The sequence below is a fragment of the Rana temporaria genome, chromosome 4, assembly GCF_905171775.1.
Source record: "Rana temporaria chromosome 4, aRanTem1.1, whole genome shotgun sequence".
NCBI lineage: Eukaryota > Metazoa > Chordata > Amphibia > Anura > Ranidae > Rana > Rana temporaria.
In genome coordinates this window covers 151,420,323-151,442,272 of record NC_053492.1, presented here as the reverse complement: position 1 = coordinate 151,442,272, position 21,950 = coordinate 151,420,323, and the positions used below count along the sequence as shown (strand labels likewise).

The following is a 21,950-nucleotide window of genomic DNA, read 5'->3' as shown; positions in this document are numbered from 1 at the left end:
TTGGCTAAACAAAAATGCCTAAAGCTATAAAATGCCATTTCATTTTTAAGGTTGTAAAAAATGGTCGTGTGTGGGCTTTAACGACGTGAAAAATCTGCGCATGCTCAGAAGCAAGTTATGAGACGGGAGCGCTCGTTCTGGTAAAACTAGCGTTCGTAATGGAGTAAGCACATTCATCACGCTGTAACAGACAGAAAAGCGTGAATCGTCTTTTACTAACACGGAATCAGCTAAAGCAGCCCAAAGGGTGGCGTCATCCGCATGGAACTTCCCCTTTATAGTGCTGTCGTACGTGTTGTACGTCACCACGCTTTGCTAGAGCATTTTTTTTCACGATCGTGTGTAGGCAAGGCCGTTTTAATGATCGGGTTGAAAAAAACTTTGTTTTTTGTAGACCCTTAAAAACATCATTTTTTTAGAACCCGAAAAACGATTGTGTGTACGCGGCATTAAACTCATCGCTAGTGAAGAAAGTGAGGCATGGGCACAGTGAGGCACGGGCACAGTGAGGCACGGACACAGTAAGGCATGCACATGGACACAGTGAGGCAAAGTGAGGCATGCAGATGGACACTCTAGGCCCTTACTCGAGACAATACGTTTTCCCAGTTTTTTGTGGTAAAATTAGGTGCCTCAGCTTATACTCAGGTCGGCTTATACTCAAGTATATACGGTAATTAACTCCTGATATGATAGTGATGCAACTAAATGTTACTTGTTCATCTGGAATAGAGGCAGCTTATAGTAAATAATAACTTTTTTATATGAAGGTTTTGAAGTAATACATTTCAGGCAAGTGCATAGATATATTCTACAATTTGAAGTGATACCAAAGTGACAGCTAGCTAAAATAACTAGATAGGATGTCAGTTATGAGTATAGAATGAGTATAATATTACTCCAAGCGTTATCACCTTATGTGTAGATATATTCTATTTTGATGACCATATAAAATGTTTCCATATCTGATTAGCAATAATATTAAAGGGAGTTTTGCAAAGTCAGCATGTAATTTTGTTCAGTACATAAACTTACAGTACATATTTATACATGCTATGTGGACAGAACTACCAGGTGACTTGCATTTTCAATGCCAATGTAAACAGCATGCAGATATACGATAGAAAAGGCGTTTATGCTCTGTTTTCCACATTCTATGAGCGTGCACAAATCACATCAATTAATACTGACAGTGGCTTGTTTTTCCTTTCCCAAGGGTCGCTGTTCACGGGAGAATTGTAAATATCTCCATCCACCACCACATTTAAAAACACAGTTAGAGATAAATGGACGGAATAACCTGATTCAACAAAAGAACATGGCCATGCTGGCCCAGCAAATGCAGCTAGCCAATGCAATGATTCCTGGTACTCAGCTCCAGCCTATGGTAAGTACATCTGAGGAAAGACCTCTAATAGAACTTGGCTCCTTTTTTATGTTTAACTGTGTGGGCACCTATTGCCAGTGATGTGTGTTTGTAAATGCACAACCTTCGACAATCTCATCCATTTGCACACAACTGTCTGCACATAGCACAATTATTTTTGCAAAAGAGGAATGACTAACTACAGTATGAGAGCTGCATTCACGTGAAGACTATCTGAGCCAGTTTCAGCAATTTGCAGTGATCATCTGACAGTGCAATGTATGTCATTAACCATTAGTAACATGTTACGTGCTAATCCCATATTCAGGGTGTAACATGCACCTTTTTACGAAAGCAGCTGCCCGGCACCCCCTGATCCCTTATGGTGACAATAGGTGGGTGATCCTCTCCTCGCACCCACTGCCACAATCTTAAAACAGTGTATCTGTGTGGGGCGCTACCCACACAGCCGCGTCATTCATTCACAGAGTTTTGTGAATGAATGAACTACAAGTCCCATCTTCCACCACAGCAGACCGCTTTTAATTCTCAATGAAATTTGTGGTTGCTGGTGAGCGCTCTCATATTTCATTGATTCTTCCTGTTCTTCAGTAACTGTCTGCTGGTTACAGGCAGATTACTGTACTGAGAGTCTGCAGGAGCCTGACATTGCACCTGCGATATGTTGATTGTGGTTGCAATGCTCTTCAGGTTGCTAAGAAAAAAAAAAGCAAATTTTGTTTAACTAGCAAAAAAAAATGTGCATTTATTATTATTTATTTATTTATTTATTTATTACAAAAGTGAACTTTTGCCTTTAAAAGCATAATCTGCTAATTCCCACGATAAAACAACGAGTGTCAGGCTGCTGTGTTGTGCCAAGTGTTTTGTAAGAGAATTTAGAAAAAAAAATAATAATCTTCGAGAAATTCATAAAAAGTCTCCACATTGCAATATGGTTAAAGTGTTACTAAACCCAGGACCCTGCATTCACTACATCTGGTCTCCCACAGAGAACAGAACATGGAAATTCAATTATTTTAGTAAATATAAACAGCTAAATACCTTTTCTCATCAGCAGTATATCAGTTTTGTGACTTCTATCAGTGACTGGCCAAGCACTGGTTAAAGCTTGTAGGAGGAAGTTTCCATGATTCAGTCCTGACCCTCTCTCTGGACAGTGCTAATTGGCCCTATGCTGATCACATGCACCCTCCCCCCCCCCCCCCTCAAAAAAAAAAAACTCTCTAGCAAAACACACAAAACTGAGCATGTGCATAGTGCCTCCAAGGCAGGGGCGTACCTAGAACATTTGGCACCCGGGGCGGATCGAATATCTGGCACCCCCCCCCACCCACGGTAAAATGTAAAAACACCCCACTGTGCCCCCTGCATCCTTCAATATCTCTTTGTCACTACTGTGTACCCCCTCTCCACAACTGCACCACGGGACCCCTTTACATTACACAGCACCCTGCAATTCTGGACCCCTTTACATTAAACAGCACCCTGCATCTCTGGACCCCTTTAAATTACACAGCACCCTGCATCTCTGGACCCCTTTACATTACACAGCACCTCTGGACCCCTTTACATTACACAGCACCCTGCATCACTGGACCCCTTACATTACACAGCACCCTGCACCTATGGACCTCTTTACATTACACAGCACCCTGCACCTCTGGCCCCTTTACATTACACAGCACCCTGCACCTCTGGAACCCTTTACATTACACAGCACCCTGCATCTCTTGACCCCTTTACATTACACTGCACCCCTTTACATTAGACTGCACCTCTGGACAGTCCAGACCCCTCCCTACAATACAGACCCCCCTACAGAACCCCCTTACAATACAGACCCACCCCTACAGTTCAGACCCATCCCTACAATACAGAACCCCCCTACAATACAGAACACCCCCACAATACAGAACCCCCCCCTCATATACATAACCCCCCCTATACAGATTCCACCCCCTACAATACAGAACACCCCCCCCACAATACAGAACCCCCCCTCATATACAGAACCACCCCCTATACAGAGAACACCCCCCCAGAATACAAAACCCCCCCAGAATACAGAATCCCCCCTCATATACAGAACCACCCCCTACAATACAGAACACCTCCACCCACAATACAGAACCCCCTCAGAATACAGAACCCCCCCTATTCAGATACCACCCCCCTACAATAAGGAACACCCCCCCCACAATACAGAACCCCCCAGAATACAGAATCCCCCCTATACAGATACCACCCCCCTACAATACAGAACTCCCCCCACACAATACAGAACCCCCCTCATATACATAACCCCCCCTATACAGATACCACCCCCTACAATACAGAACACCCCCCCCCCACAATACAGAACCCCCCCCCCAAGAATACAGAACCCCTCTCATATACAGAAACCACCACCTACAATACAGAACACCCCCCACAATACAGAACCCCCCCAGAATACAGAATCCCTCCTACAATACAGAACCCCCCCCCCCCCCAGAATACAGAACCCCCTATATAGATACCACCCCCCTACAATACAGAACCCCCCCCCCCCCACAATACAGAATCCCCCCTATACAGATACCACCCCCCACAATACAGAACCCCCCCAGAATACAAAACCCCCCTCATATACAGATACCACCCCCTACAATACAGAACATCCCCCCCCCCCGAAGAATACAGAACCCCCCTCATATACAGAACACCCCCCACTTCATATACAGAACACCCCCATTACAATAGTGCACACACCCCCCTTGCCTTCAGACCCATAATGCCGTCAGACAGATGATCATCAGCGCGCCGCGTGTTACACTACACACACAGGCAGCACAGCACAGGGGGAGGCGGCTGCAGCTTCACGCTCCTAGGCTGTGTGACTGTCAGTGTCAGCCAGTCACAGCCGTATCTATCAGAGCCGCGGGCGCTGCGCTGCCACAGAGAAGGGGATAATTGCGGTCTCGGGTATGGGTACGGGCGGCTCGCACGAGTCACACCCCCTCCCCCCTGAAAAGCCTTACCTAGACTGCCGCTAGCGCTGCCTCCCTGTTACCGCGCTATCATCATGCCGCACGCTACAGTCCTCTTCATTCTCGGAGGGGGGGCGTCGGCCTGACACCCCTCCAGGGTGTGGCACCCGGTGCGGCCCGCCCCCTCCGCCCCATGCTTAGTACGCCTCTGCTCCAAGGCTCTGTACTATCAGGAGATGGATTGGGGACAGTGGAAGAAGGCAAGAATCAGAGACGATAGGGTTAAACAGCCTTTTTACACAATGCGTAGGATTAACCCATTAGGTTCCACAGTAAGTATAACAAGCATGCTTTACAACATATACAGACTGATTTTTACTGTTGGGGGGTTTAGTAACACTTTTTAAATGTGAATTCAAACTAATACAAAATATAAGAAACCTAATTTTTAAATAGATCATAAAATACAGTGAGAGAAATGTATTAAAACTTGAGCCGCTGAAATCTGGAGTAGCTAAGATTTCCATAGCTACTCCAGAAAAGAAGAATATAAAGTAATAAATGCTTAAAATGGGTGGAGTTTATAGTCTATAACCAAACATTTATTTATTTTCGTTTTGAATACTATGTGGAAGTATAAGATCCCCTGTCAGGTTTTTTTTTTTTGCTGTCCATGTCACCTTCTCTATTTGTCCTGGTAGCCAATGGGTGATAGGAAATACAATTTTATATTTGTCACCAGAGCAAGAAGTACGGATCAAACTGCTGCATCTTTCGGGTGCAATTTGAGAGGACAGTTTGTTTTTGGCTGAATGGGCAAACATCTCTCCCTTAATAGCTGAGAATTGTGATGTAAAAATGGCTGAACAGGATAAAAGAACTTGTCCAATTGCTGTTGTTTTTCGCCAGTAAGCTGTGAGATGTCTCCATGCACCCCCAGTCAGCATAGATTAAACAGTGGCCTGAAGCTGGACAGATTAGTGTATGTGGGTACTTTAACATGTAAGTTGCACTATTACAGTTCACTATCACTTCTTTCAGTGCAATTAGGTTCTGTTTAAGCAAAATGCAGCAGTCAGCCTCCATCTTTAAACAGAAATAAATGCAAAATTTGGAAGCTAATACTATGGTATATTGGAATTAGACTGTGGGGTTGATTTATTTAAACTGGAGAGTGCAAAATCTGCCACAGCAGGGATGCATACGCGGTGTGAAGCTAGACGGTTGCTAGAAGGCAGAGCCTTCATTCTGTTTCCTCAGACACCCGCACCCCTAGGGGAATACCCAGTGCATGGCGACATCCAGGTAACGGCGCTGGAAACCAGCGCAAAGGTCCTTAACGAACTATCCTCTCCGGGAGCAGACAAGGATTCCTCAAGATGTTGCCCAGTCGCCGCGTTTGCAGGCCTTAGAACACACCCCTGCGGCCTCTCCGGCTCACTCATTAAGAGGCAGTTTATACCCGGTCCAGCTTACAAAATCGGACTTAGATGATAGCCTGAAATCTATGTATACTAAACTGGCGGAGAAGTTCCAGTCGGATCTCTATATGTCTACCAGCACTTTGCAGTAGGAGTTAGAATCCTTGAGGGGCAGGACAGATTTCCTTGAGACCAAACATGATGAGCTGCAGTTAGCTTATACTGACCTCCGCAGGGACCACAAGTCACTCTCAGATACTGTCTTTCAACTCCAAGCCCACCTGGAGGATCTGGACAACAGAAATAGATGCAATAACCTGAGAGTGAGGGGGGTCCCTGAATCAGTCACTGACTTACTTCCAGCAGTTCAGAGACTGTTCAAGTCTTTGCTTCCAGTGTCCCCTGCAGCTAACTTTGCTAGTGACCAAATTCACAGGGCTCTATGCCCCAAAGCCACTGGATGAGAAGCCACCAAGTGATATAGTATTGTGCCTTAAATATTACCTCATTAATGAGGAGATACTCAGAGCCTCCCGCAATACTCCCAACATATTGTAATACAGGATCAAGATTCAAATATACCCTAACCTATCCCCTGCCACGCTTCATAAACACTGCAAGATGAAAGAGATCAGGTTGGTACTACAAGCTGCGAGGATTCACTACAGGTGGGGAATTCCCTTCAAGCTATATTTCCCCTACAATGGCACTACGTACAAGGTCCTCACCATCCTTGAGGGCAAAGAGATCCTAGTCAAGCTGGACCTTTTAGCTCAAGAGAACCTTCCTAGGATGTCACCCACCCATTGGCCATTTGGGTGACTGCTTCTCCACAAATAGAGCGCAGAATATGATGACAAGACTTCAGAAACCTGTCTAACTGATATGATCACTCTTTACCCTGTTCAGTTCCTGGACCCATATGTTTGGATAGGTCACCATTATCTCACTATATAATGGGGATGGGAAGTGACTTTATTTCACCCAATTTTATTTTATTTGCGTTCCCTGCTTTACCTGAATCCAGTGGTGCATGCTTGATTGACCTCCTACTCTTACTAAAAGATAGCCTAGAGCCTAGGCTGCTATCTTACTGTTTTGGAAAGTCGGTTTAGGTGCCTATTTAGGTCATTTTTTTTCTATATGGTTAAAAAGAGGTTTGGACATTACTGTCCTTATATATTGATGTGTTTTTTTAGTCAGTGGGGATTCTCTCCCCCCTGACTCCATTTGACGTTGGACTCATGTTTTTCTTTGTTCTCTTGTTTTTATTTTTCAGTTTTGTCCCGATTTCTGTCTCTAAGGGTATTACACTAAATTCCATCTATAATTATATATTGCTGCTCATAATTATTGTTGTCACGCTTCTTCTAAGATATATGTTTGATCCTGACTGTGGTTACAGACGTCCGACCACTCCCCGACATCTTATCCCACCTGGGTGCTTGTTAGTTTTCCCATTATATTAGGGGCTTTAATTCACCCCATAAGAAAAAGAAAGCCTTTAGAGCAGGGGTGTCAAACTCAATTTCATTGTGGGCCGCATCAGCATTATGACTGCCCTCAAAAGGGCCAGTTATAGCTGTAAGATTAGATGTCCAGCACATCCCCTCCCCTTTACATTAAATGTCAAGAGCCACCCCACCATCAGAAGTTGAGACCCACACTCTCCCTTACATCACAGTGCATCCCCCTTTCCTTATGCTGCTTCTGGGAAGAAGCTGGATGCATTGTTTGAAAGCAGAAAGTAAGGGTCTGGAGTAGACCAGAGGAGGGCTGGAGCTCTCCTGCAGCTGCAGGAGAGGTGCAAGGGCCACATGAAATGGCTTGGCGGGCTGGATTTGGCCCGCGGGCCTTGTGTTTGCCACCTATGCTTTAGAGCATACAAACACATGGGGATAGATATCTTACTCCTTCAGGAGACACACTTTTCAGAATCCAATCACCCTATTTATTTTGACAGATCATTTAGGCAGAGTTACTTCACCACCTCCGGGTCTAGATCTTGGGGAATAGCGATATTTATTAAGAATACTGTATTATTAGATGTACAACATGTATATAGGGACCCGTTGAGCAAATGTATAATCCTCCAAGGCTCCTTACAGGGTAAGGCAGTTACTATAGCCAATGTATATGCGCCTAATGATTCTCAAGCAACCTTTTTTAAATCTTTTTTCCAGATCCTAGATAAATATCTCTCCCCTCACCTTATAGTTGGCGGGGACTACAATCTGATGGCACACTCCTTTCTGGACAGAAGCCGAGTTGTGAGTACTGCAAATGCCTTTCCTATGTAGCGCTACCCCCGCAGGAGCCGCTTAAGTATGTTTGTTGCGTACTCTGCCTATCAACCCCAATAACAGACTCTGCCCCTTTTGGCACACCTGGTAATAGTGAAAGTGCAGTGATAAATGAGAAACACACACGTTATGATAAAACACAGAAATTATCTTTACTGCAATATTTCTGTGGAAAAGTAACAGACAGTAACAGTATGTATGTGTATATATGTATGTGTGTATATATATATATATATATATATATATATATATATATATATATTCAAGTAATCAACTGGAGGGTAATAACAGATTAAGAGCAATATAGCTAAATACTACATTCAGGCTGCTTTTAGAGGATTCCAAACCTGAGAATTACCCCAAAAGCAGAGGCACACTTAAAGGATCACTAAAGATAAAAAAAATATTGTTTTAAATAACAAACATGTTATACTTGCCTCCACTGTGCAGCTCGTTTTGCACAGAGTGGCCCCGAACCTGGTCTTCTGGGTTCCCTCGTCCGCTGTCTCGACTCCCCTCGCAAGGACTCAACACCATCATGCGAGCGAGCTCGCATGGTGTTGAGTTATTGCGGGCGCACTCCCGTGATTCAGCGGCAGCCATAGCCGCCCACTGTATCACTCGGCCCCGCCCCCAGCACGGCGCATCATTGGATGTGATTGACAGCAGCGCCAGCCTTTGTTTGCTCTGCTTTCAATCCATCCACTCTAGCCAATCAACGGCCAGGCTCAACGGCGAAGAGGATGTCGGGGGCGAGCGCGGGACTTTCGAGGGGTCAGGTAAGTATAACGGGGGGCTGGGGGGGCGGTATTGTTGGATGTTTTTTCACCTTAATGCATAGAATGCATTAAGGTGAAAAAACTTTTACCTTTACAACCCCATTAAATGGCAAATAAATCACAATATGACACTTTATATCGGATTGGTTACCTCTATTCAAATGTGGCTCTATGAGTCCAGGCAGGAGGAAAGCCGAATACTGACCCTCGTTATGTCATACCTCTCTATTCTGTCTCCTGAGACCACAGGCCCAACTACAGACACTGTATTCAAATCAACATTCAATGGATCAGGCCCCAAGGAAAACTGTCCCCATATGGCACTAGTAACTTCAGTCCCTTTGAAGAAGGATGAGGCTTTTTATCTTCAGCTAGCCACTCTCATTGGTGCACTTAAACTCCTAAATAGAAGGGCCAAACAACACAACTGGCCCAGATTATTAAGTAAAGAATGCAAGATCTTCCTCAGAAAGGTGAAAGGACAATGTTGTCTGTATATAGTGACTCTGTACTTGAATGGCCTTGTGTCCTGCAGCACTACAGGTGTCAACAAGGTGACTAAGGGCAATAATGTCTGTATATAGTGTCCATACAACTCTATCTGTATGCAGTGTCCTTGTTTCCTGCAAATGGGCAAAAACCCTCTCACCCAATCCTGCGTACAAGGCCCAAACGAATGTCCTGGAACAGGCACTCTCTTCTAGTGACATGACTGGTTACCTCACAACAGAATGCTTCACACCGTCGGTGCAGGTGCGTCTGGATATCCACCTGGGATCCCCCTCTCTCAGGCTGGATGTCCCGACTGACTGTGGATGCCTGAAATCACGCAGTGGACTGACCTCTTCCTCTGCCTCATGTCGTCTGGGAAATCTTCCCAGATCAGTAAGATGGAGTCTCTAGTTCCATTCTCTCCAGAGCATCCATACAGGTTAATCTGAATGTGAAACTTGAGTCCTGGGACTACAATTCCACGTATGCTTTGCTCCCTGGTGGTAATTACTCTGCTGACAGGATGTGATGACACAGAGTCTTAGCTGGCACTAGAGAAAATCAGTCTCACTGTAACAATGTCGCAGAGTGTCTTCTGATACTGCAGGTAAGATAACCAGCTCCCTGCTACATACTCCCCCCACTATTGAACCTTTGGTCCCCCAATGGAAGTAACAGGGGTAGATTCAGGCAGAATTGCTTATTTTTGTGCCGGCGTAGCGTATCTCAAATACACTACGCCGCCGTAACTTAGTGAGGCAGGTTCTGTATTCACCAAGAACCTGCGCCCTAAGTTACGGTGGCGTAGCGTAAATCTGCTGGCGTTAATCGCACCTAATTCAAATTGTGAAGAGGTGGGCGTGTTTTAAATAAATAAAACATGACCCCACGTAAATTACGTTTTGACTAACGGCGCATGCGCCGTCTGTGAATGTAACCCAGTGCGCATGCTCCAAGTTAACCCGCAAAAAGCCAATAGAATACGCCTCATATAGCAGGGGTAACTTTACGCCGGAAAAAACTTAACGTAAACGACGTAAAAAAAATACGCCGGGCAAACGTACGTTTCTGAATCGGCGTATCTACCTAATTAGCATATTTGACGCATAAATATACAGTAGCGCCACCTAGCGGCCAGCCTAAAATTGCAACTAAGATACGACGGTGTAAGAGACTTACGCCGGTCGGATCTTAGTCAAATCTATGCGTAACTGATTCTATGAATCAGGCGCTTAGATACGATGCCGCACACTCAGAGATACGACGGCGTATCTGGAGATACGCCGTCGTATCTCTTACCTGAATCTACCCCACAGTTCTCAACCTGGTACATGCTTTCAAATACATGTGGAAGGAAACAACAATTACAATTTTTGCAAGAACCTGGCAGAGGAACCTCCCACCAATTAACATAGGAAGGGAGGTTGTCCTACCCACAGGCCACCCTTTATAGGGATGACCCTACCAGTTGTGCCAAGGGATGAGTGAGGGTTGCCCTTCAGGAAAACAGTGATGAACAGGTCAGGCATTTCAAGAGTCCCTTGAGGGTAGAGGACAAATTCTTCGGGGGGTCTCACCCAACACATCAGAGGTCGGGCTCTTGAAATGGGGAATGACTCTTCATTGCCTATGTTCTGCTGGCTCTGGCACAGTAGGCTCCCTAGCCTCTTCTTCCTGTGTGACTGATTCTGCCTCCTGCAGATCAGTCTCTTTAGCTTCTGCTGAGGATTCTTTTTCATCCACTGGGGGGGAGGGAGACACTTCTGGTCCTCCTGCAGACACTAAGTGTAAGAGATGACATCTGGGGACAACAATGACTAGCAACTGCTTCACTAGATCAATGAACTTCCTGTAGACCCTGGCAGCCAAGGACACACAATGGCCAGTGTCTAAAAATTCTGAGGCTTTCCAACCCTCAATGAATCACACGACAACTTGATCCGCAGATATTCATCACAAGGATGACCTTCCATTTGAATACCCTGGATACCCTGGATTTCTATATCTTACAACCTTTGCAGGGGTATGTATGGCAAATTCCTCTCATAAAACTCTCTGTTCAGCAAAGTAACCTGAGCACCTGAATCAAGAATGGCTCTTGTATAAATCCCTTTCACCAAAATAGGCACTACAGGCAGAGGGCCCACCAACTGGGCAGGAGGTATGGTGGAAGCACTGGCTGGACTAGTGCTTCCTTCCTCTTCTGGCATTGGGAATTTATTTTCCTTTGACATTTTGAAGGCTGGGAGCCATTTCCCACTGAGACAGCATGAACTGCAGGTGCCCTCCACAGTTCCCTTGCAGGTTCAATGAAAGTTCTTCCTGAAGGCCCAGGCCTTCTCTCCATCCTTGGATCATCTCTCTGTGGTCCACACCAGCCTTCCACTCTTTGTAACAGGCTTGGGCATACTCTCTGGTAATGACCTTCAGCTCCACAGTTTAGACACATGTCTTGATTCATTGGCTTCTGGCAAGGCGCACAGGCATGTCCGGGGTACATTTTGACCCCCAACACCCTCATCAGACGACTTGGTGAACTTTGCTGCCAACATGTTTACCATGTCCATCATCTGAGCCATTTGTAACTTCAATGCGGCTATCTCAGACTTGATGTCCAGCTGCTCTGCTTCTGGGCACAACCTTGAGGTAGCAGCTGTGTTTACTTAACACAGCTTAGTCTTCAGGAGCTGGGTCTCCAAGTCACCATCGACTGTACTGGCCACCCTGACACCAACAGCAGATTCCAACCGTTGGCCCTTCCTATTGTTTTCCTGCAGGGCCTCCTCTCCTCTAATGACCTTCATTAGTTTAGAGTAGATGAGAGAGTCACTCAAACCCCGGGCTCGAAATTGCAGCACAGTAGGCTACATCAGCTGTGCTCCTCTTTGCATTTGTCGCATAAGAGTTCTACTTGTAGCTTTGGCTTCCACTCCACCCTTTATTGTGACTTTGTGCAGAATCTGATCTAGCCCCACAACATAGGCTGATAGCTTCTCACCCTCCATCTGGTAAGTGTAGTTAAAGAGATAGATCAACTCTGCACCTTCTTCAATTCTCCCAAAGACCTCACAGAGCATGCCCAAACACTCAGTAGTAGTAAAGCTGGGTTTATCCCATTTCAGGTTCCTAATCACATACAGAGCTGGAGCCCGCAGACTTATGACCACTCTTTTCCTCTTCACTATGTCAGTCACTTCCCACTCTTCAACCACTTGGATAGCTTTGTCAATCCAGGTGTCAAAGTCATCCTTACCTGTGGGTTTTGGGGACTTTCCCAGAGAAGGTCTGTAGCTTGTGATAACCATAATCGGTCAGCATAGCTGACTTCTTGAGGAGCGCTTTGACCAGTCTCCAAAACTCAGCTACTAAGGGGGAAAAGGGATATTCAGAGGATGTAGTTGGCATGGAGGTGGTAGCATCTGGATCTGGTTGAATATGTCCTGAGCTCCCTGAGTTGGAAATGTGTCCATCTGGATTGATCAACAAGGCGTTGACATTTGCAGTTAGTTGAAGGATCAGGAAATCCTTTCCTCCACTCAATCAAGATAGAGGTACTATCAGAGCTAGGATCGGCTTTCGTATCCAGAATGTTTACTCTTTGGCCCAGATCCAATGCATCCAAGGCTTCACGGACCTGATCCTCAGTCCAGTCACCGCCAGGAGCTTTAATCACCACACACAGCTCTACTTGGCTGTTTTTTTCCTTACACCACTGGGTCACAGCAGAGGGGTCCATCTTGTTATCTTTAGGGGTGCTGTCTTGAGGAGTTGATTGCAGAATAGCGGTATTATCCCAGACGAGCCCCCACCCGTAGCGCTACCCCCACAGGAGCCGCTTAAGTATGTTTGTTGTGTGCTCTGCCTATCAACTCCAATAACAGTCTCTGCCCTTTTTGGCACACCTGGTAATAGTGTAAGTGCAATGACCAATGAGAAACACACACGTTATGATAAAACACAGAAATTGTCTTTACTGCAATATTTCTGTGGAAAAGTGACAGTAATAGTGGGCCAGATTCTCGTAGAACTCCGGTGGCGTAACATATCGTGTTTACGTTACACCGCCGCAAGTTTTCAGCGTAAGTGCCTGATTCACAAAGCACTTACCTGTAAACTTGCGGCGGTGTATCGTAAAGACGTCCGGTGCAAGCCCGCCTAATTCAAATGGGGCGTGTACCCATTAAATTAGGCGCGCTCCCGCGCCGAACGTTCTGCGCATGCTCCGTTCGCAATTTTCCCGACGTGCTTTGCGCGAAATTACGGCGCCGGGACGTGTTTGTGAATGGCGACATGCGTAACGTACTTGCGCCGTACTTACGCCGAAAAAAATTCGAAGCGGGAACGACGGCCAAACTTTAACATGGCTGGTGTAAAGTTAAGCAATGAAAAAACATTGCTTAACTTTGCGACGGGAAAAAAACGACGTTACGCACGCGAGTAGGTTCGTGGATCGCCGTAAATGCTAATTTGCATACCCGACGCTGGAAAACTACGCGAACTCCACCCAGCGGTGGCCGAAGTATTGCAGCCTAAGATCCAAAGGCGTACGAAGCCGTAAGCCTGACGGATCTTAGCCAAAATCCGTCGTATCTTGTTTGTGAATCACAAACTAAGATACGACGCGGCAAATTTGAAAATGCACCGGATACTCCGGCGTATTTGTTCTGTGAATCTGGCCCAGTGTGTATATATATATATATATATATATATATATATATATATATATATATATAAATATATATAAAATCAATTGGAGAGCAATAACTGAGATTAAGAGCACTATAGCTCAATACTACATTCAGGCTGCTTTCAGGGGATTCCAAACCTCATGCCGGGTACACACGATCAAACTTTGTTTTTCAAAAACGTCATTTAAAATGATTGTGTGTGGGCTTAACATAATTTTTCAGGTTCTGAAAAAACGACAAAAAATTTATTTGAACAGGCTGCATTTTTTAACGTAGTTTTAAACTATGTCGTTTTTCGAGTTGTAAAAAATGATCATGTGTGGGCTAAAACAACGTAAAAAACCTGCGCATGCTCAGAAGCAAGTTATGAGACGGGAGCGCTCGTTTTGGTAAAATTACCGTTCATAATGGAGTAAGCACATTCATCATGCTGTAACAGAAAAAAAAGCTTGAATAGTCTTTTACTAACACGGAATCAGCTAAAGCAGCCCAAAGGCGAATGGAACTTCACCTTTATAGTGCCGTCGTACATGTTGTACGTCGCCGCGCTTTGCTAGAATTTTTTTTTAAAAACGATGGTGTGTAGGCAACATTGTTTTAATGATGTAGTTGGGAAAACTTCGTTTTTTTTCGACAAGCTGAAAAACAAAGTTTTTTTTCATGCCGAAAAATGATAGTATGTACGCGGCATGAGAATAAGCCCAAGAGCAGGGACACACTTAAATGGCAAATAAATCACAATATGACACTTTGTATTGGTTTGGTTACCTCTACTCAAATGTGGCTCTATGAGACCAGACAGGAGGAGAGCAGAAGACTTACCCTCTTTATTTCAGACCTCTCTCTTCTGTCTCCTGACACCACAGGCCCAACTACAAAGACTGTATTTAAATCAACATTCAACATTTAACCTCCCTGGCGGTATGATTATTTCAGATTTTAGGTGCTGAAAGCGGTACCATTATTTTGCATGGAAATTTGGCGTTTTACATAGTAGGCCTGTAATTCTTAGGAATAACTAACTTAAATCTGTCCAAACAAGAGTCTAGTAGACATCTCGCGTATGATAAAGTTTGAAAAACAAAATCATAAATTATAATATAATAAATAACTATAAATAATTATAAAAAATAATAATATAATTATAATAAAAATTATTCAATAATGTAATCAAATCAAAAACACTGACATTTGCTCAGTTGCAGAATTGTCGCTGTCATTGCTTTTATTTTTTTATGACGAATTTCCCCACAAATCGCTATCGCTCAATTCTGCAAGTGATTATAATTTATTATCACTGTTTTCTAGCTGGTCTAAAACCACTTTTAATGTAAAGGGACACTTTTTGGTTATTATGGACAATCTACAATTTGCAGGCAGAAAGAACAGTTTTTATTATACAAAAGTACATGTAGGACACTGGGTAGACCACTAGGGACAAAGGGGGTGTGTATTTTTTACATACAGTACTGTAATCTTTAAGATTACAGTATACTGTATGTAATGTGTTTATTTACTTTTTTTAATTTGGAGCTGTTCTCGCCCCCGTGCGTCGTAATGTCGCAGGGAACGGAGCTCGGCGGCACACAGGGACACTGTGTGAATCGAGCGAGGACACCGCTCGATCACACAGCGGAGAGGCATCGCAGGATCCAGGGACAAGGTAAGTAAACCATGCCTGTGGATGCTGCGAGGCGATCCCGGGTCTGGCTCAGGGTTACCGCTTTTGGTTCTGAAATTCTACCCCGAGCCAGACTCGGGAATACCGCCAGGGGGGTTAATTAGATTCAATTGATCAGGTGCCAAGTAAACTGTCCTGAGTATGTGTGTTCAGGCACATATGGCACTAGTAACTTCAGTCCCTTTGAAGAAGGATGTGGCTTTGTATCTTCAGCTAGCCACTCTCGTTGCTGCACTTAAAGGGTCACTAAAGGAATTTTTTTTTTTAGCTAAATAGCTTCCTTTACCTTACTGCAGTACTGGTTTCATGTCCTCATTGCTCGTTTTTGCTTTGAAGTAGCTGTAATTCTGCTGTGATCTCCACACTTCCTGGTTGCCTGTTTCCTTATAACCATCGTCCTGGGAGATTTTCACGGTGGTCTAAGCTGTCATTACTGTGTGTCTAAAACTCCTCAGAACCAATCAGATTCATTTTAAAAACAAAACACTGCCCTGGATTTGTTCTTTTTGTTCTGTGAGTCTTCCCGACTCACCTCTCGCCCGGAAATTCATGTATGTACCTTTTAAAACCGAACGTGAAACTAGAGGCACATTATATGATAGATTAAATTCAATGTGTAATCATTTTTAAAAGGAATCAGTTAACTTTTATGTCTCTATACCCTGTAAACAGTCATTTCAGCAAAAAACATTTTTTCCTTTAGTGACCCTTTAAACTCCTGAATAGAAAGGCCAAACAACACAACTGGCCCAGATTATCAAGTAAAGAATGCAGGATCTTCCTCAGCAAGTGAAAGGACAATGTCTGTATACAGTGTCTGTATCTGAGAGGCCTTGTGTCCTTCGGCACTACAGGTGTCAGCAAGGTGACTAAGAGCAATGATGTCTGTATACAGTGCTCAAACAACTCTATCTGTGTGCAGTCCTGGAACAGGCAGGCTTTTCTAATGACCCGACTGGTCACCTCACACCGGAACGCTTCACACCGTTGGTGCAGGTGCGTCTGGAAATCACCTGGTATCCCCCTCTCTCAGACTGGATGTCCCAACTGGCTATGGATGCCTGAAATAACACAGTGGACTGATCTGGGAGGCAGCACTTCTCCCCTAGGTCTAATCTCTTCCTCTGCCTTGTGTTGTCTGAGAAATCTCCTCAGATCAGCAAGATGGATTCTTTAGTTCCCTTTTCTCCAGAGTATGCTGGCTCTTGTAGTTCCATACAGGTTAATCTGAATGTGAAACTTGAGTCCTAGGATTACAATTGCCTGTATGCTTTCTCCCTGGTGGTAATCACTCTGCTGATAGAATGTGATGACACTGAGTCTTAGCTGGCACTATAGGGAAACAGTCTCACTGCAACAATGTTGCAGAGTGTCTTCTGATACTACAGGTAAGATAGCCAGCTTCCTGCTACACCTAAAACCCTGAACAGTCTGCTCAATTCACACCAACTCTTACATGCATGGCAAGCTCACAATGTGGGAGCCCGAGAATACACTTTTTATTCACACCCCCATGATAGGTACTCCAGATTAGGTTACCTCTTTTGTTCCCCAGTCCTTCTCGCAAACTCTTCTATGGCAGGAATACACCTATGCCTATGGTCTGATCATCATGTAGTCTCCCTGACATCTCACATATAGGTCTCCAGCCGGCTACAGCAGAATTACGACTACCTGAATCTCTTCTTACTGACCCTGAATTAATTAACCAAATTATCCAAATACATAGACAAATACTTCAGCATTAACAATACAGATAAAATCTCCCCTACCTCACCTTGGGCCGCTCATAAAGCAGTGATTAGGGGCCATCTGATTCAATTAGCTACCGAAACGAAAAAGCGTAAGCTCACAGATATTCCAACAACGAAAAATAAAAAATAAAGAGATATCTACACACCCTAAAGAGTTAAACTACAGTAAATGTTATTGCTTAAAAAAGCGATGTACAAAAAAAGTTAAAACACAAATCCCCTGATCCCCTATATATAGACCAAGAAGGAAGTCCCCTAAAAAGGGGAATTCCTTAGTGGTCTAACCTTCCCCAAAGCTATAAAACCGATGATCTGTATAAAGCAAATTCACCCCTCACGTAATAGGGAGAGGTGAGGCAAACCACACAGTGCACAGACCCTTCCCTTCCCTAATTAATTATTGAGAAGGTTACACCACTAAGGAATCCCCTTTTTTAGGGGTCTTCCTTCTTGGTCTATATTTAGGGGATCAGGGAATTTGTGCTTTAACTTTTTTGTACATCGTTTTTTTAAGCAATAACATTTACTGTAGTTTAACTCTTTAGGGTGTGTAGATATCTCTTTATTTTTTAAATTTTCTTTGTTGGTTTAGATTATTTATTGAATACACCCCCCGACACACATTCGGTGAGTACTACAATCTATTATAGGCGGGATTCCCATCTTCTCTTCCATTTTTGTATACATGAGCTCACAGATATTACCAGACTTACACAGGAACTTGATAAACTTTATCACCTTCATAGCCCAAATCATTCTCCAGATCTGTTAAGGCAGATTAACCTAAAAAATGGCTTTGGGCACGATTCTCTCTGAACAGACTGAGAAGTCCCTGAGATGGTCTAAGGCTAGATTCCTATTGCATAGCAACTCGGCTTCTGCCATGTTCGTGAAAAACCTCAACCAGTCTATTCACCCCCCTCACACTTATAATCTTCGAAACGCGACTGGGAGCACATTCTCCCACCCCACGGAAGTACTCAAAATGTTTTCTAAATGTTATCAAGAATGTCTCTCTTCTCTCACCTCCCTGCCTTGTTCCTCCTCTAAGACCTGGTTGGATGCCTTACCTCTACCATCATTATCACAGGAACAGATGCAGATCCTGAATGCCCCTTGCACTGAGACCGAAATTCGGTCCATCATAACCTCTCTAAAATCTTTCAAAGCCCCCGGTCCAAATGGATTTTCAGCCCTTTATTATAAAAAATGTCATGGCCAATTGATCCCTCATCTAAAGACCCTTTTTAATTCTATTCTTAAAGGGCAATATGCTCCTAGCTAATATGCCCCTGATCCCCAAACCCTACCTTGGACTCATTCTCATTCTTAGCTTTTGGGAGCTTTTGTAAATAGTTTTAGGGCTCTATATCACCATCCACGTACCTGAATAAAACTTCCAGGCTGCACCTCAGACTACTTCACCCTGGGCAGAAAAATAAGGCAGGGATCCCCCCTCTCCCCCCTCTTCACGTTGACTATACAGCCCCTGGCCCAATCTATCAGACTGGACCTTAAAATTAGAGTATATAAAAAAGGAGACCAAGAGTTTAAACTCAGCATGTATGCTGATAATGTTCTCTTATTCTTAACAGACCCAGTAGTTTCTTTGCATAACCCGGTATCAACCCTACATATCTTTCAAGATGTATCGAGTCTGGGGGTTAACCTCTCCAAATGCACTGCACTTCTGATTAATTTCCCACAAGCTTCGATATCTGCTATTCAATCTAGGTTTGGTGTCGCCTGGAGCAGGGAAACGCTATCATACTAATGCCCCATACACGCGATCGTAAGTTCCAACAGCAAAAGTCCGATGTGAGCTTTTGAATGGAAATTCTGACCATGTGTATGCTCCATCGGACTTTTGCTGGTTCTTAAATTTTCAGACGGAAAAAATTCCTATCGGAAAATCCAATCGTCTGTAGCAATTCCGACACATGCTCGAAAACAATTCAACGCATGTTCGGAAGCATTGAACTTGATTTTTTCGGCTCATCGTAGTGTTGTACGTCACCACGTTCTTGACGGACGAAAGGTCAGAGAACTTTTGTGTGACTGTGTGTATGCAAGCCAAGCTTGAGCGGAATTCCATCGGAAAATCCATCCAAGGTTTTTCCGAGGGAAAATCCGATCGTGTGCACGTGGCATTAGGCATTAAATTGGCCCCATGCCTTCACAAGATATACTACTCTAATCACCCACAGATGTTTTCCTGCATCAGGCAGTTACTGCACACCTGGGCCCCATATCATATCTCCTTCTTAGGCAGGGTCCAGGCTGTTAAGATGTCTATTCTTCCAAAACTATTATTCTATTTTAGGGCTTTCCCCATATATGTGTCCCACCAACGATTGACTTGGTACAAAGTGAATAAATTAATTTAGCATGAGAAAAAGCTTTGTCTGGGCAAGTTGATTGTGTATAGGCCACGGGCCATGGGTGGGTTGGATTATTATCTTTCAGCCAGGTTGGTTCAACTGGCACAGTGGCACGCCCTCCCGGCCCATGTCCCTATTAGCTCTGCTTTGAGCGGATTTCCATTGACTCCTATTACCTTCCAGGCTTATTATGGTCAGGTTCACTTCACCCTAAAGACATATCCCCTCTCAATCTTGTGGTGGGACAATACCTTCATTTGTGGTCATTATATAAACAAAAATTTGCACTAACCCCCCTCAAGTTTAGGCTGGCTTAATTTTTGGGGGACCATACTTTTCCTCCAGCCTTTCCCTCCCCACGAGACTTCTCGTATTGGATTCAGAATGGCCTTATTACCCTGGACTCATTTCTCCTCCCTCCAGTCGAGCTACTTCCTCCCCAGAACAGAATTTTACAATTACTTGCAGGTCAGGCACTTTTTTGCCACCCATTTCACCTTTGACAGACCTAGCACATATTCCACTTTTGAGCGGCTGTGCGTGTCCTCTTCCAGAGAGAGTGGTATAATTTCTACTAGCACAGTTACCTTAAAGGGAAGGGTCTTCTAACCAAGTCCTCAGCGATGCTGGGCTGGGAGGAGGAGATGGGCTAGGAAATATCCCCTGAGGACTGGTTAGATATGATATATAATATGCATAAATGCACTAAGTCCATGGCAGTGAAGGGAACAGTTGTCAAACTCCACACTAGGTGGTGTTACACACCTTATAAATTGGTTGGATTGGTATTCAATCTAGGTTTGGTTTTGCCTTGAGCGGGGAAACTCTATCATACTTAGGCATTAAATTGGCCCCATCCCTTCACAAGATATACTAATCTGTACTATTCTAATTACCCACAGGAGTTCTCCCACATCAGGCAATTACTGCACACCTGGGCCCTCATATGTCCTTCTTAGGCAGGGTCCAGACCGTTAAGATGTCTAATCTTCTGAAACTAGTATCCTATTTTAGGGCTCTCCCCCATATATGTCTCCTGCCAGACGATTGACTTGGTACAAAGGAAAGTGAATACATTTATTTGGCATGGGAAAAAGCCCTGCCTGGGCATGTTGATTATGTATAGGCCATGGGCCATGGGTGGGTTGGGTTTGCCACGTTTTTCGGCTTTATTATCTTTCAGCCATGTTGGTTCAACTAGTACACCCTCCTGGTCCATGTCCCTTGGCTTCACTTTGAGTAGATTTCCATCAACCCCTATTACTTTCCGGGATTATTATGGTGAGGTTCAGTTTGCCCTAAATACATATCTGCTCTAAATCTTGTGGTTGACCAATTACTTAATTTGTGGCAATTATATAAACAACAATTTTCACTAACCCCCCTCAAGCCTAGGCTGGCTTAATTTTTGGGGGACCCTACTTTTCCTCCAGCCTTTCCTTCCCCACGAGACTTCTCTTATTGGATTGATCTTATTAGCCTGGACTCATTGATGAAAGACAGTGAATTTTGCTCTTTTACCTACCTCCAGTCAAGCTACTTCCGCCCCAGAACAGAATTTTACAAATACTTGCAGGTCAGGCACTTTTTTGCAAGTCCATGGCAGTGAAGGAAACAGTTGTCAAACTCCACACTAGGTGGTATTACACACCTTCTAAATTACATAGGTTCTACCCCATGGTTCCAGAAAATTGCTTCAGCGATTGTCCAGACAGGAGTACTCATCTACATATTTTTTGGAACTGTGGTGCGATCAAATCGATCTGGCAGAGAGTTTCCGCCAAGGTTGCCCTGATCATGGGTATGCAATTGACCCCGACATATCAAATGTGCCTTCTTTTTGCTGATATATCCGAGATCTCTCCTCCAGAACAAAAATTGGTCCACACCTTGTTTGGTGCTGTTCACTGGGCTAATGCATTATTTTGGCGCACCCCTCGGGATCAGATTCTAAAACATATGGTGGCTATGCAGTTCATGGAAAGGGTGCATCATATTATTTTTGACACTATGCCGATTTATAACAGAAAATGGGAACATTGGTTGGAGTATGGATTTGTGGTTGTATAGACCCACGACTCAAGAGTAGCTA

General features: G+C 44.2%; 1 protein-coding gene across 16 annotated transcripts in view; it reads left to right on the top strand.

The window, feature by feature from the left end:
* Nucleotides 1–21,950, top strand: part of MBNL1 (muscleblind like splicing regulator 1) — a 259,895-nt gene that overhangs the window by 189,742 nt on the left and 48,203 nt on the right. For 10 of the 16 annotated variants that reach the window (XM_040349199.1, XM_040349194.1, XM_040349191.1 and 7 more), the window contains 2 exons: nucleotides 1,217–1,387; nucleotides 7,964–8,050. In XM_040349199.1, coding sequence (XP_040205133.1) covers nucleotides 1,319–1,387; nucleotides 7,964–8,050 — 156 coding nt within the window. In that variant the 5' untranslated portion in view covers nucleotides 1,217–1,318. Of the gene's footprint in view, nucleotides 1–1,216; nucleotides 1,388–7,963; nucleotides 8,051–21,950 lie in introns of those variants that run through there. The other 6 variants (XM_040349197.1, XM_040349206.1, XM_040349204.1 and 3 more) reach the window with 2 other exon arrangements.